At 43.4% G+C, this 16,653-nt stretch overlaps 1 protein-coding gene across 1 annotated transcript in view; it reads right to left on the reverse strand.

The window, feature by feature from the left end:
* Positions 1-449: 449 nt before the first annotated feature.
* rhpn1 (rhophilin, Rho GTPase binding protein 1) overlaps positions 450-16,653 on the reverse strand; it is a 99,442-nt gene continuing 83,238 nt past the window's right edge. Inside the window, 5 exon segments of the mRNA XM_061780357.1 lie at positions 450-936; positions 939-989; positions 1,645-1,797; positions 15,876-16,022; positions 16,108-16,184. Coding sequence (XP_061636341.1) covers positions 784-936; positions 939-989; positions 1,645-1,797; positions 15,876-16,022; positions 16,108-16,184 — 581 coding nt within the window. The 3' untranslated portion in view covers positions 450-783.

Below are 16,653 nucleotides of genomic sequence, written 5' to 3' on the forward strand. Positions count from 1 at the left end.
AATACCTGTTTGCACTTTGTTGCAATTCTCCGATCCAAATTCTGAAAACTACTTGTTCAATTGTTCCATCATTAAATATAGGTTGAACATGACTTGCAAAACATTGTATTCTGTTTTTATTTGTTTAACGCAAGGTCCCAACTTCATTGGAATTAGGGTTGTACTTCCTGCTACCGAATAGAAGAGCATTTCTGTCTGTCACTATGCCTCAGGCATAAATAGATGCATAAAGATACATTATTTCTTAGAAATAAAATTTCTTTTGAGCAATTTGAAAATTTCCCACGGCACACCAGAAGAGCGCTCACAGCACACTAATGTGCCCCGGCACACTGGTTGGGAATCACTGCATTAGGCCATCTCTCCAGAGTATACTGTTACGGTATATAGACAATATGAATAAGCAATTTGACTCTCTTATCTGAACACAATGACGCAAAGACTCGTCATTATGGCACTGACATGTTTATTGACATATATCTTTACTTTTAAGAAATGAAATAAGCATTTTTAACCAGAGACTGGGTTCTGCATGTAATCCATGGTGTTTTGCTGTTTGTACGAATTGTTTTTAGAAAAACACTGACTGTTTATGCATAGGTTGAGGATGATTTAAGAAATGGACCAAAGCAACTGAGAAAAACAAACAGCTGGCTTTGGATTTGTGAAATGAAATACTTTACAAGTGCGGCGAACTATTTCAAAATCACATTTGTTGGTGCAGTTATCATGTGCGGTACTACGCTATTGTGACTCCCTGAGTGGCTCCTCTGCAACCTCATCTCAGTACATGGCCTCAGTGTCTCTGAGGTTTCCAAAAGACAAATTGAAAGTGCTTCCCAGTCTGTTAGAAGTCAAGTTGCCTTCCCGCTTCTTCCTGTTCCAGTCCAGTAAGGAGGCAGACCTCTGTCCTTTAGCCACAGCCATCACCCGCTGTCAAAAGTGTTCTCTTTACCGCTGCTGTGAGAAAGTATAAGCCTTTTCTCAGCCTGTTAACACACAAAGACTTTGTTGAGTGTGAACGGCGAAGTATCTGATACAATCCAGCTGACATGGACACAAACATTACTGCCTCATTCGGCTCCATTTTAAGTTTGGATATTGAATTTTGAAACTAGTGTACAGTGAACGCCCATGATATTGCGGTGTTTAAATATCCATTAATCCATAAATGTTTTTTTGTACTGATATTATCCTCATTATCCTTGCGGGAGAGGCGGAGGCTATCCCAACTCACTTTGGGTGAGAGGCAGGACTGGCACCCATTGTAAATATACAATGTTTAATTATCTTTTGTTTTATGTATCAGTTTTATGGTACACTTCAACTGGGAGTGATAAACACCTTGGAGCAAGCACGCTAGGCCTCTTAGAGATTATTTTCGTTTCCTAGATGTACAATATTCTCCTATTTCTTGACACCAAGAGAGTGAGAACTGGTGAAGGAACACTTTTAAACGTATGTTTTAATAAGGTGGGTTTCATGTGTGAATCACGGGTGGGTCTGGAACGTATGCGCCGCGATAAACGGGGGTTCACTGTACTGCACATGAAAACACCACACAGTGTTTAAAATATCGAAATTCACAGAAAATAAAGAGATTTGCTTCACATATGCTCCTTGGGAATAAAGTGTAAAACTCACCTGAGCATCGTGTGAATGTAATGTAACCACGCCAAGCTCCACCTCTTTGACTCTGTAGTTCTTAAGCATGTTCACCACTTCACTATGTTTGACCCACTTACAGTCCTGTCCATCAACTTCCACTATGTAGTCTCCTTCCCTCAGTCCTGCCTCCTTAACAACAAGAAAATCAGTAACATTTTTAATTTAGACAAGTACATTTTATTTATTGACATTTTTCTAAATCTTACTTTATAAAGACATAATGCTGCAATAGTGTGATCCAGGATAGGATTCTCAGATCACTGATGTGAAAAGAAGTTGGTCTACGGTCAAATTTTTTACTTTTCACAAAATAACCCTTCAAAATTCAAATATTTGATTTTGTTTTTTCTTTTAATGGGTGAAAGGTGTTTCCATAGATTCAGAGTATATAATGTACAATGTACAATTTAATACCAGTAAAGTAGGTGTGTAAAGATGATGCAGTTTAAACAGTACTGTGTACTGTATACTGTATTTGTTGTGGACAAACTGTACAAAAACTTAAGTTGACATTGCTTACCTACTCATTGCATACTAATAAAAATTTTGCAACAGTCCATCCATTCATCCATCTACTTCCATTTAGCCAAGGCCGGGTCGCAGAGGCAGCAGCTTTAGCAGGGAAGCCCAGACTTCCCTCTACCCAGTCACTCATCTAGATCTTCCGGGTGGGATCACAAGTCTCTCCAGCGTATCCTGGGTCGTCCCCGGGGCCTCCTCCCGGTGGGACGTGCCCGGAACACCTCACCAGGGAGGTGGCCGCATGGCATCCTAACCAGATGCCCGAGCCACATCATCTGGCTCCTCTCGATGCGTAGGAGCAGCGGCTCGACTCTGAGCCCCTCCCGGATGACCAAGCTTTTCACCCTATCGCTAAGGGAGAGCAGAGGAAACTCATTTTGGCTGCTTGTCTCTATCATCTTGTTCTTTTGGTCACGACCCACAGCTCGTGACCATAGGTGAGAGCAAGAACGTAGATTGGCCAGTAAATCGAAAGCTTCGCCTTTCGGCTCAGCTCCTTCTGTACCACGAAAGACTAATGCAGATGATCCATCTGTCCATTCTTCCCTCACTAGTGAACAAGACCCCAAGATACTTGAACTCCTCCCCTTGGGGCAGGATCTCATTCCTGACCTGGAGAGGTCACTCCACCCTTTTCCATCTGAGTACCGTGGTCTCAGATTTGGAGGTGCTGATTCTCATCTCAACCGCTTTGCACTTGGCTGTGAACCACTCCAGCGAGAGTTGAAAATCACGGCTTGATGAAGCCAACAGAACCACATCATCTGCAAAAAGCAGAGATGTAATACTGTGGTCACAAAACCAAACTCCCTCAACACCTTGGCTTCGCCAAGAAATTCTGTCCATGGAGGTTATGAAAAGAATCGGTGACAAAGGACAGCCTTGGCGGAATACAATCCTCACTGGAAACAAATCCGATTTACCAACCAAGCCTTCTCCAAGTCCACAAAACACATGTGGACTGGTTGCTGTCATGTCTCGTCGGTGATGTTAAGTTCTCAGTTTTTATTCCAGCTTTGTATGTTGTCATGTCTACTTTTAATTTGTACAAATAGTTTCCTCTCGTTTCAGAAGCTTTACTTCCTGCTCTCGTCTCCTCGTTGTCCTAACGGTCGCCACCTGTGTCCTATTCCCTTGTGCGCGTGTGTGTGTGTAAGTAAATATAGAGAGAAGGGAGAGAGGGAGTGAGAGAGAGACTCTCTCTACCCCTGTCCTCTGTCAGATCGTCTTACCTACCACGTCCTGAACAAAGCCAGTTGTAAGAGCGAAAGTTTTCTGTTTTCAAGAGTCCATGCTATTGTTCTAGTGCATCCTGAGTTTGTTTTTGCCTCCAGTTTTACTGTGAACTTTTGTTTGTACCTTTGTTCCCAGTTTTCCAGCATTGCTGTGAATTAATTTTTTTTTATTTTTTTATTTGTTATTTCAAATATAGATTCTGTGTTTCCAACGTTGCTGTGATTCTTGTTGTTGTTGTTGTTACTTTATAGATCACTGTTGAGCATTCAATAAATCTATAATTTTTTTGTGAATTGTGCTTTTGGGTCCTTTTGCCTCCTTGTCAGTAAGATGTGACCAGAATGGCCCCAGCTGATTCAGAAGCACTCAAGGCCGCATTGTGGCATGTAGTTTACACCATCATGAGGAGCAGCTGTCTACCATTAACCAGGGAGTCAGTGACCTTCACAACTGACAGGGCGAGTTCCAGGCATCGGTCACAAAGCTAGTCACTTGTCAGACCAACTCCAGATGGGAGCAGGACCATTGTCTGCAGCCCCCACCAATACTGCGCCGGTTGTTCATCAACCAACCCCCCATGATGATCCATCTGGCTGCCCCAGAGAAATTCTCAGGTGACTCTGGCGACTGCAGGCCTTTTTTGGTGCAATGTGAACTGCACTTCAGTCATCAGTCATGTGCTCGACTGAACAATCTAAAATGGCATTCTTGATCTCTCACATGATGGGAAGAGCAGCTTCCTGGGCAATGCCTGAATGGTCACTGTACGTTGGACATTTGCAATTCCCTTTAGCTCATCCGTGCCATCCATCCAGTCATCCATTTTCTGAACTGCTTATCCTCTTTAGGGACACGGGCGTGCTGGAGCTTATCCCAGCTAACTCTGGGCAAGGGGCGGGGTACACCCTGAACTGGTCACCAGCCAATCGCAGAGCACATATAAACAAACAACCATTTGCACTCACATTCACAAAATTTAGAGTCTTTAATTAACCTACCATGCATGTTTTTGAGATGCGGGAGGAAACCGGAGTACCTGGAGAAAACCCAAACAGGCACGGGGAGAACATGCAAACTCCACACAGGCAAGGCCGGATTTGAACCCGGGTCCTCAGAACTGTGAGGCAGATGTGCTAACCAGTCGTCCACCATGCCACCCTCCATCAGTGCCTCTTTAAGAAATATTTTTGATCACACTACTTGCCCGCAGCTCGGGCGCTGGTTGATCTCAAACGAGGCAACCGCAGAGTGTCTGACTATGCCATTGCGTTTCACACTCTTGGAGCTGACAGTGCATGGAATGAAGTCGCTTTATTTGATGCTTTTTAACATGGACATTCTGATAGCTCGCTCCTAGACATTCCCCCTGACCTAGATTCAGTCATTGATCGATAACAGGATCGGTAATAGAATCCGGGATGGACTTAGAGACAAAATACTAACGGCACAAAGGTCCACCCAACACTGGAGGCACTGCCAAGCTCAGCAGACCAGAGGGACCACCTTCACCCCGTTGCATCAAATCTTCTGGAAAATACCACGCACTCTAGTGACCCCAGGGAACCTATGCAGCTGGAAAGGGGCAAGCTGACACCTGGGGAGCGCCAGCGACCCTTGCAGGAAGGACGATGCTTCTACTGCAGCTGGGACATCTTATGGCAGATTGCTCAGTAAGAGCTGGAAAAAGGAGCGCGCTGGTAAGTCACTTACAGTCCTACGACTACCCCTCTCGCACCTTGCCACAAGTAACACCATAAAGGCTCACGGACAAATAGAGACTCTTAGTGTGTTGATTGACTCGGGCTGATGAAAGCCTAATGGACTGGGGCCGAGCTAGGAAGTGGGGCTGAAAGAGTAACCTTTTGACTAAAACCTTAACTGCTGGAGCTCTTGATGGCAGACACTTGTTTAGAGTAACCAATGTCAGTAACCATGTCAATGGATTTTCCCTGGCTTGTTCAGCATAAGCCACACATAGACTGGAAGTTGGGTAAAGTGCTGACGTGGAGTTGATCAATGTGAAAATGTCTGTTTTCCGGATCACCCAGAGACTGTGCCCATGATAATTAGTGAATCCAATGTAGCCACGATCCAACATGATCTGTCTAAAATCTTTCAATGTTATCGTGATTTGAAGGAAGTGCCCTGGCGATTGAGCTATTGCGCTACAACCTGTGGCGGCCATTCCCAAAGGACGGCTCCACTCTTTTATCAGTACCAGAGAGAAACGTTATGAACGACTACATTTCGTCTTCCTTAAATGCGGGGCTGATTCGACCTTCTCCTTCTCCAGCTGGGCAGAATTTGTCTTTGTTAAAAAGAAAGGCGTAACACTTCATCCCTGCAGTGACTACAGCCCATTAAACATCACCACCATAAAGAACAGATCCCCCTCCCACTCATGAATTAAGCTTTTGACATGTTACAAGTTACTGAAATCTTCACTAAGTTGGACTTGTGTAACACTTACCAACTTGTCAGAATTCAGGAGGGGGATGAATGGAAGACGGAGTTTAAAACCCCTACAGACGTTGATGAGTAAGTACCTAGTTATGCCTTTTGGAGTCACTCATGCGCCGCCTGTATTTAAGGGTCTGGTCAATGATGTGCTGAGAGACTTTTTGAAATGTTTTGCTGTTGTGTATTTTTTACAATATCCTCATTTTTTTTCTCCAGATGAAAGGACACACGTCCAGCATGTTAGATGTATTGAAATGCCTGTTAGACAACCAGCTGTTTATGAAGACCGAAAAATGCAACTTTCACGCCACGACTGTCTCGTTCCTGGGGTTCATCATTGAGCAGGATCACATCAAGACGGACCCGGCTAAAGTCAGTGCAGTGGTTGATTGGCCGACACTCAGTTGCAAGAAACAAATTAAACAATTCTTGTTTTTTGCAAACTTTTATAGATGCTTCATCAGGAATTTTAACTCTGTGGCTGCACCTCTACATACCTTAACTCCTGCTAATATTCATTCTGAGTAGAACCCACAGGTTGAAGAGGCTTTTCAACGACTAAAGAGGTTGTTCACAGCTGCCCCAATCCTCAACGTCCCTGATCCACATCGCCAATTGATTGTGTAAGTGGATGCCTCCAACGAGAGTCGAGAGCATTGGTTCTTAACCTTGTTGGAGGGACGGAACCCCGCAAGTTTCATATGGAGTGCACGGAAACCTTCCTAATTTGAAAAATAAAACATGGTTTATTGCAAATTCACTACAGGTATATATTTTATTGTCTGTGTAGATTCTCAGTCATCCGGTCATGCACAAAATGAACCAGGCATCGGTTGCACACAAAATCACTCTGTTAAAAGAACAAAACCAACAAAACATGAATTTCAAAAAAAAAAAAAATTTAATTAAATGAAAATATACTGTAACTGAATGTGAATTTTGCTGTTGCCATTCCCCTTGGTAAGTGCCACTCTCATATCAGAGGAACGGACTTCGTTGTTAAAATTCACAACAAAGTATGTTCCTTTTGTTATTTCTACAACCCCAATTCCAATGAAGTTGGGATGTTGTGTTAAACATAAATAAAACCAGAATACAATGATTTGCAAATCATGTTCAACCTATATTTAATTGAATACACTACAAAGACACGATATTTAATGTTCAAACTGATGAACTTTATTGTTTTTAGCAAATAATCATTAACTTAGAATTTTATGGCTGCAACATGTTCCAAAAAAGCTGGGACAGGTGGCAAAAAAGAAAGTTGAGGAATGCTCATCAAACACCTGTTTGGAACATCCCACAGGTGAACACGCTAATTGGGAACAGGTGGGTGCCATGATTGGGTATAAAAGGAGCTTCCCTGAATTGCTCAGTCATTCACAAGCAAAGATGGGGTGAGGTTCACCTCTTTGTGAACAAGTGCGTGAGAAAATAGTCGAACAGTTTAAGGACAATGTTCATCAACGTACAATTGCAAGGAATTTAGGGATTTCATCATCTACGGTCCATAATATCATCAAAAGGTTCAGAGAATCTGGAGAAATCACTCCATGTAAGCGGCAAGGCCAAAAACCAACATTGAATGCCCGTGACCTTCGATTCCGCATCAAAAACCGCCATCAATGTGTAAAGACTATCACCACATGGGCTCAGGAACACTTCAGAAAACCAATGTCAGTAAATACAGTTTGGCACTACATCCGTAAGTGAAACTTGAAACTCTACTATGCAAAGCAAAAGCCATTTATCAACAACACCCAGAAACGCCGCCGGCTTCTCTGGGCCCGAGCTCATCTAAGATGGACTGATGCAAAGTGGAAAAGTGTTCTGTGGTCCGACGACTCCACATTTCAAATTATTTTTGGAAATTGTGGACGCCGTGTCCTCCAGGCCAAAGAGGAAAAGAACCATCCGGACTGTTATGGACACAAAGTTCAAAAGCCAGCATCTGTGATGGTATGGGGCTGTGTTATTGCCAATGGCATGGCTAACTTACATATCTGTGAAGGCACCATTAATGCTGAAAGGTACATACAGGTTTTGGAGAAACATATGCTGCCATCATTTTCATGGACGCCCCTGCTTATTTCAGCAAGACAATGCCAAACCACATTCTGCACGTGTTACGACAGTGTGGCTTCGTAGTGAAAGAGTGCCGGTACTGGACTGGCCTGCCTGCAGTCCAGACCTGTCCCCCATTGAAAATGCGTGGCGCATTATGAAGCGTAAAATACGACACCCCGGACTGTTGAATAGCTGAAGCTGTACATCAAGCAAGAATGGGAACGAATTCCACCTACAAAGTTTCAACAATTTGTGTCCTCAGTTCCCAAACGTTTATTGAATGTTGTTAAAAGAAAAGGTGATGTAACACAGTGGTAAACATGACCCTGTCCCAGCTATTTTGGAACATGTTGCAGCCATAAAATTTAAAGTTAATGACTATTTGCTAAAAACAATCAAGTTAATCAATTTGAACATTAAATATCTTGTCTTTGTAGTGTATTTAATTAAATATAGGTTGACCATGATTTGCAAATCATTGTGTTCTGTTTTTATTTATGTTTAACACAACGTCCCAACTTCATTGGAATTATGGTTGTACAATCCTCGAAAAGGGTTCATTGGTGAGACAACATTTTTTGGGCTGTTTTTTATTATTGGATGCGCTGTCTGACGGGACAGCAATGCTACTCAAGTCAACTGTATTGTTGAATTGTTGTTAAATAAAGATAGTTTAAAAAAGAACAAAGCATTTCAACTCGAGGCGCAGCGCCGCAATGGTAAACGGCAATTTTGACGCTCCCTTGCGTTTTGAACGACATGAACAAGGTATTCAAAATGCAGTGTAAAAAGGCTTTTATGGATAAAGCACACACGCACATGCGGTGTGTGTCGAGTCGTCCGTTGAACCCCAGCAACTGCCTCACTGAACCCCTGGGGTTCGATCGAACCCAGGTTAAGAACCACTGTTCTAGAGGCTGTCCTGTCCCAACGCTTTGCCAATGACCACATGCTCCACCCATATGCCTATTTGTCATGTAAGTTCTCGGCAGAAGAACAAAATTATGATGTTGGGGATTGTGAACTTTTTTTTAACCTGTCCTGTTTAGCTGCATGGCCATGGCTTTTGTGCTGGAACTGTTTTGCTGTGTAAAAGGGGAGTTTCAAATACTCCCTCTGTTTAATTTATTCATTATTTTTATTAATTATTCTGATGTTTATTGAAAATGCAGCTGGACAGAAAATAGTTTTAGGGGACAGACAGAGGAACAGATTGCACAAGGGAACGGGTGTGAACCACAGCAGAACGATAGACAGTCTAGATATTTGACTACAAGTAACATTACAAAGTCAAATCGCGTTCTTATATGTGGACAGGGGGAGGACACCTGGTGAGGACATGCAAAAGCTAACCAATAGGACAAGATGAGCGAGGACAGAAAAGGGTAGGACAGGACGTGGGAGATGAGCAAGGCAGTGCTACTGATGAGTGGTCTGGTGGAATGCTTTTAGTGTCTAAACACCTGTAGGAACCTGTGAGTTGATATCATAATACAACCTGTGTTATTATTAGTTGTCCCAGCATAAGCAATTCAATCTTATAGCATGTCTATGGAACTTATTAGTGAATAAACACCATATGACATGCATGTTAGTCAACTGAGGAAGGGCGGGCCCGGCATCCTCCACCCGCAAGAGGGGGCCGAGTCAGTGCGCCCAGACTGTCGGAGAATTAGTCAGGGGGACGCCACCCTATCCCAAGGAACCATGGCGGTACCCCAGCCCAACCAAAGCACCCCAACCAGCACCCAAGGGAGGGGCAAGGGGACCGGACCACCAACCCCCACACCCAATCCCCCCTACCGACACCACCCCAGCCACACTTGTAAAGCATGGGGGCCCCAACCATCAACAGGGCCCAATGAAGGAGCCAGCTACCACCCGAGGAGGCAACAGCTCGCCAACAGTGAGACCATGTCAAGCACCAGCCACGAGCAATGACGGGAGAGGTGAGAGGAAGACGCTGCCCAAAGGTGGAAGAGGCCGACACCCATCTCCCCCTAGCCTGACAACTGAAATGGGGGGGTGCAGGCCCCAGAAGTCAAGCCATGAGAAATGTGTATACCTGGCACCCACCCTTTTACTTTGGTTACCAGGTCCCTGACTGGCAACCATTGTCACTGTACCATGATCATGTGTGGTGGGGTTTTGTGCATCAAAATTGGGGAGAATGGTGGGGGTGAGGAAAGACGAATTAATTATGACCTGAAACCTTCACCCCAACCCTGGCCAACCAGCTTCCCAAAAGATGTGCGAATCTATGTGGTGCATTAAAAATCAGCGGGGGCAATGCCGAACTTCAGTCAGCCATGAAAGCGATGACAACGGAGGTGGAAGTTCTCAAGAAAGACAACAACAAAAAAAATCAAAGAAGCAATGCTGGACTTATAGTCAAGAAGCATGCTGGAAAACCTCATCTTTTCCGGCATTTCCGAGAGTACACCTGATAATCCAGGGGCTCAAGTAGAAAACCTCATGTTGACAGCGCTGAAAGTCCCGAAGGAGACACTCGCTAACATCACCTACCACCGAGTAGACAGACTAGGAGGACTGCAAGCAAGGAGTCATCCCCGTCCAATCATTGGCAATTTCGAACATTTCCAACAGAAAGTCTTTGTAAAGTCAAAAGAACAGGAGCTGAAGGGTACACAGTTTGGGATGAATGACCAGTTTCCACGCAAAATCAACGAGCGACGCAGTCTTGCACCCTCTAATGAAGAATTACCGGCAACAAGGAAAACGCTGTTTTTGCTATGCTGAACTCAAATACAACACGTTCAATCCCTCAATACATAATACCTCCAAACACAACTTCAACCAGTTATACAGTAAGAAAGTTGCCATTAGATATATAACATTTCTGAGAGTTATCCATCTTTCCCACACATGTATAGATGATACACTCACACAGATTGTCCCACATTCACTGATAACAATTACACTGATGCATGACACATAAGTACACTGATCAAATATGACAAGTATAACTTTTAGTTTCATGAAATGTAAATGGGATTTGTTCACAGGCAAAAAGAATTAAGATTATGGATTACATCACAGAATTAAAAACTGATCTCTTTTTCATAGAAGACACCCATTTGTCAAAATCTGAAGAAAACTACCATACCGATTAAAATTTTGATCAGACCTTTTCAGCTAGCTATAACAGCAGACGAGGAGTCTCAATACTAAGTCATAATAGACTACTTTTTACGCTAAATAGCACAATAATTGACCCAGAAGGCCAATAAATAATTGTTCATTCAACTATATTTAACAATTTATACACATTAGTTAATGTACACGTCCCTAATATTGATGATCCAATTATTATTCACACCCATCTGATCAATTTGTCAGCTAATTCAACAATTATTATGGGTGGCAACTTTAATATAGCACTAAATCCAACCATAGACTGCTCAAATAAAAAAAAAATCCAAACAATCACAGTCTTTCCGAATATTAAATGAATATATGCACGATTTCGGACTTGCCGATATATGACAAATCAAGACAAAAATGAATACACTTTCTTTTCTTCAGTACACCGCTACTTCTCTAGAATTGACGATTTTCTTACGAATAACTCAATTGGTCAAAACATCAATCCATCCATTTTCTGAGCCGCTTCTCCACACTAGGGTCGCGGGCGTGCTGGAGCCTATCCCAGCTGTCATCGGGCAGGAGGCGGAGTACACCCTGAACTGGTTGCCAGCCAATCCCAGGGCACATACAAACAAACAACCATTCACACTCACAGTCACACCTAGGGGCAATTTTAGAGTCTCCAATTAATACATGTTTTTGGGCTGTGGGAGGAAACCGGAGTGCCCGGAGAAAACCCATGCAAACTCCACATAGGCGGGGCCGTGGATTGAACCCGGGTCCTCAGAACTGTGAGGCTGACGCTCTCACCGTGCCGCCTTGCTCAAAACAGCACTTCCAAAATAAATCCACTAATAATCAGCGATCATGCTCCAATTTCTGCCTCAAACTTTAATCAAACATGATACCTTCTCCAACCTGGCGCTTTAATACTTTTCTACTGAAAGATCCAGAGGTCGATATATTTGTCAGGAAGGAATGGAAAGATTTTCTAGATATGAATGATTCCACAACTATATCCCCATCCTTACTTTGGGAAACAGGGAAAGCTGTAATTAGAGGCAAAATCATTTCATACTCTTCCTACAAGAAAAAACAAGAACACAAATTACAAAGCGAATTGGAGATGACAATCAAACAACTCACAGAAGAATATGCATTGAATCCAACAGACCTACAGAGGAACCAACTTTTTTGATTGCATATTATCAAAAAGAACAGAGTTCCTACTACAACAGCTAAGATACCCTAATTACAAGCACAATAATGAATCAGGAAATTTTATTGCAAACCAACTTCAACATAACAAAGACAAATAACTAATTATAACTATACAAGATTCAAATGGTCCGGCACAGTGGACGAGTGGTCAGCACACCTGCCTCACAGTTCTGGGGACCGGGGTTCAAATCCTGGCCCCGCATGTGTGGAGTTTGCATGTTCTCCCCGTGCCTGGGTGGGTTTTCTCCGGGCACTCCAGTTTCCTCCCACATCCCAAAAACATGCGTGGGTAGGTTGATTGGAGACTCTAAATTGCCAGTAGGTGTGAATGTGAGTGCGAATGGTTGTTTCTTTCTATGTGCCCTGCGATTGTCTGGCGACCGGTTCAGGGTATACCCCGTCTCCCGCCCGAAGGTAGCTGGGATAGGCTCCAGCAGCCCACGACCCTAGTGAGGATAAGCGGTAAAGAAAATTAATGGATGGAAGATTCAATTGGCAAATTGACTCAATCACCACAGGATATTAATGATATATTTTACAACTACTACAGTAGCTTATATTCATCCCACAATAAGCCGAATAAAAACCACATTGAAACTTTTTTCAATTAACTTCAGAAAGTAAAGAGTTTTTAGACGCCCCGTTAACCCTCGCAGAGTTACATTAGGCCTTAGACGATATGCCAACAGGTAGACCTTCAGGCAATGATGGGTTCTATAAACATTTTTGGTGTATACTAGAACCACTATTTTTCAGAATGGTGATAGAGATAAAAGATAAAGGCCTAATTAGAAGCCATATGAATACAGCCGCAATAAAACTACTCGTGAAACCAGGCAAAGATCCTACTTATCCAGCTAATTACCGACCGCTGTCACATTTTTGTTATTTTCCGTTGTTTATTGACACATTAAGAATACAGTTTTCCTGGCGTCTTAAAGGCGCAATGCATTGTGGGTTAATTATTTCTACCGAAGTGCACGGTCATACAGTGGGTACGGAAAGTATTCGGACCCCCTTAAATTTTTCACTCTTTGTTATAGTGCAGCCATTTGCTAAAATCATTTAAGTTCATTTCCCCCCCTCATTAATGTACACACAGGACCCCATAGTGACAGAAAAAAACGCAATTGTTGAAATTTTTGCAGATTTAATAAAAAAGAAAAACTGAAATATAAAACAAAGTCCGCATCACTGCAGACGCTGCACCGATGCCCCTTTCGAGCTCCCGTTCATTCTTCCCTCACTCGTGAACAAGTCCCCAAGATATTTGAACTCCTCCACTGGGGCAGGATCTCATCCTCGACCTGGAGAGGGCACGTCACCCTTTTCCGACTGAAGACCACGGTCTCAGATTTGGAGGTGCTGATTCTCCCAGCCGCTTCACACTCGAACTGCTCCAGTGAGAGTTGGAGATCACGGCTTGATGAAGCCAACAGAAACACATCATCTTCAAAAAGCAGAGATGCAATACTGAAGCCACCAAACCGGACCCACTCTACGCCTCGGTTGCGCCTTAAAATTCTGTCCATAAAAGTTATGAACAGAATCGGTGACAAAGGGCAGCCTTGGCGGAGTCCAACCCTCACCGGGAATGAGTCCGACTTACTGCCAGATATGCGGACCAAACTCTGACTCCGGTCGTAGAGGGACCGAACAGCCCGTATCAGGGGGTTCAGTACCACATACTCCCGAGGCACCCTCCACAGGACTCCCCGAGGGACACGGTCAAACACCTTCTCCAAGTCCACAAAACACATGTAGACTGGTTGGGCGAACTCCCATGCACCCTCGAGGACCCTGCCGTCAACCAGGACAGCCCCACAACATCCACATCCTTTAGGAACTCCGGGCGAATCTCATCCACCCCCGGGGCCTTGCCACCGAGGAGCTTTTTAACCACCTCGGTGACCTCAACCCCAGAGATAGGAGAGCCCGCCTCAGAGACCCCAGACTCTGCTTCCTCATGGGAAGGCGTGTCAGTGGAATTGAGGAGGTCTTCGAAGTATTCTCCCCACCGACTCACAACGTCCCGAGTCGAGGTCAGAAACGCTCCATCCTCACTATACAAACGGGGTCGGGGATTGCCGCGACAAGCACAGACCACCTTACGGCCACAGCTCCAGTCGGCCGCCTCAGCAATGGAGGCGCGGAACATGGTCCACTCGGACTCAATGTTTAGTTTTTCTCCATTTACATTCTGCTTTCCTACACTTTGATTTAGAGGTCTTTACCATCATTGTGCTCCTCCGCAGTGTTCTAGGTCGCCTCAAGATTGTCTTAGTTTTAATAGGAGCGACAGCATTCATTACATTTGAGATTTTCCAGGTTAAATGCGCTGACCTCTTTGTTCTAGTTTGAACCTGAGCTGCAGCATTCTGAATGATCTACAGCTGTTTAATGCTCTTTTTGGGGAGTCCAGTCAGAAGACCATTACAATAGTGAAATCTACTTGAGATACAAGCATGGATGAGCTTCTCCTGGTCTGCTTGGCACATGCAAGCCTTCATTCTGGATATGTTCTTCAGATGATAGAAGGCAGTTTTCGTAATTGATTTGATATGATTGTTGTCAGGTCGGAATCTATAAGTACACCAAGGTTTCAGACTTGGTCTTTGGTTTTAAAGAGAGTGACTCCAGCTATTTACGAACTGCTCTTTGTTGCCAAAAACATTTATCTAAGTTTTGTTGTGGTTTAATTGCAGCAAATTTTGGCTCATACAGTTATTTATCTGTTTTAGACAGTGAAGTGACCAATTGATTATTTATTTATACATTCTGACATGGTAATAGAGTTTTCCTGGGTGGCTTCAGATGTAGTATCATTTTATTATTTTGCTGATTTGGAAAATGGTCAGAAATAGCCATATCCTTAATGTCAACTGATCGAATTTCAACATCCTTAGAGATGACCAGGTCTAAGATGTGACCATATCATATCATATCATATCAAATATCATTAAAATAATTAAATTTAACAAAATTATATTCTTACTTTACTTTTGTTGAGGTGAATGTGGTTGTAGAAATGCCACTGACAGGTGGCTGTGTGGAATGCTAAAAGCCATTTGGACATCTTGACACTTACTCTGGATATTTATTTTTACTAAGGGGTGCACTGTTTCACAGTCAGCATCAATGTAACTGATATTGGCATGCAGAAATATTCCACGTTTATGTATACACAAGTTATCATTTATCCGGACCTGAGGATACCCTTTTTTCCTCTTGTGCACCACGAGCTGTAGTTCTGTTGTTTTATTGATCAAACTGATCATGTTCAGTCCATTCAAATATTCTTCAGGGATATTCTAAAATGTATTACTGATACTGGACTTGTTTTCTTTCAACTGTGCAGTTATACTATATCTGCTACTACAACAAACTACCACTCATACTACTTATAACAATAATTACAATAACATCTGCACATAAAATAATCACCAAAATCCCAGACAATTTGGCCTGCGACTTGGCAACCGTGATCTAATTTGGGCCTCAGCGAGAACTAATTGGGGAATCCTGCCCTATGCTACAGTATGAGCATAAGATATAACTACCACATTTCAAGGTTAAGGGTGTTGTCTCACCGCTGCACAACCTCCAGAGACCACCCCAGCCACCAAGACAGGTGAGTCACCTCTTAGTGTGAGGCCTAGTCCACCTTCTTTCCTCTGCAGGTAGATCAGACGCACCGGGCCACAGCGAGCCTGAGCACAAAACACTGACAATGGCCCCTAAAGCACAAGGAAATGTATAATTTTAAACACAATTTCGAGAAGAAAGCTATGTAATTGAGTAGGTTTTCATGAAATAACTCACCAATCTTTGGAAAATATCTGCTACTTGGACTGTAGAATGGTTGAGTGGAGTGATGTCTGGCTTCTGGTGACTTTGAGCTGACAATGGAGAGAGCCACACACAATTTTATGACAGAGGAATTCTCATCATTGATGAAAGAACACTGCGTTCCAAATTATTATGGAAATGATATTTTTCTCAGATTTTCCCAAATAGTTGATACAATTGAGTCGTCATAATTTTGAAGTCATCAACCAGGGTCCGAAATGATCACTTTCCCGGGTCCAGATGCGACTAAATCATCCGTTTGCCGGGTGAAGCTCAGAGCGCTACATGTCACGTGGCGAGTGAATGTTTGTACCCACGTACACAAACTACACGCGTCATAGTGCAGCGGCGAGTGTCCTGGAGCCAATAATATTGGAGCAGCGCGTATCCTGCCAGGAGAGTCCGTGGGTTACCTAATAACGCGGATCTCAGTTATCAGCTGTGTGGGTATTTTCTCAATCTAACATGACAGGAATGTGCGTGACAACAGCCAATCAGAGACGTCCTTTTCCTGCTCCA

Source organism: Phyllopteryx taeniolatus, chromosome 7 (assembly GCF_024500385.1).
Source record: "Phyllopteryx taeniolatus isolate TA_2022b chromosome 7, UOR_Ptae_1.2, whole genome shotgun sequence".
In the NCBI taxonomy this organism is placed as follows: Eukaryota; Metazoa; Chordata; class Actinopteri; order Syngnathiformes; family Syngnathidae; genus Phyllopteryx; species Phyllopteryx taeniolatus.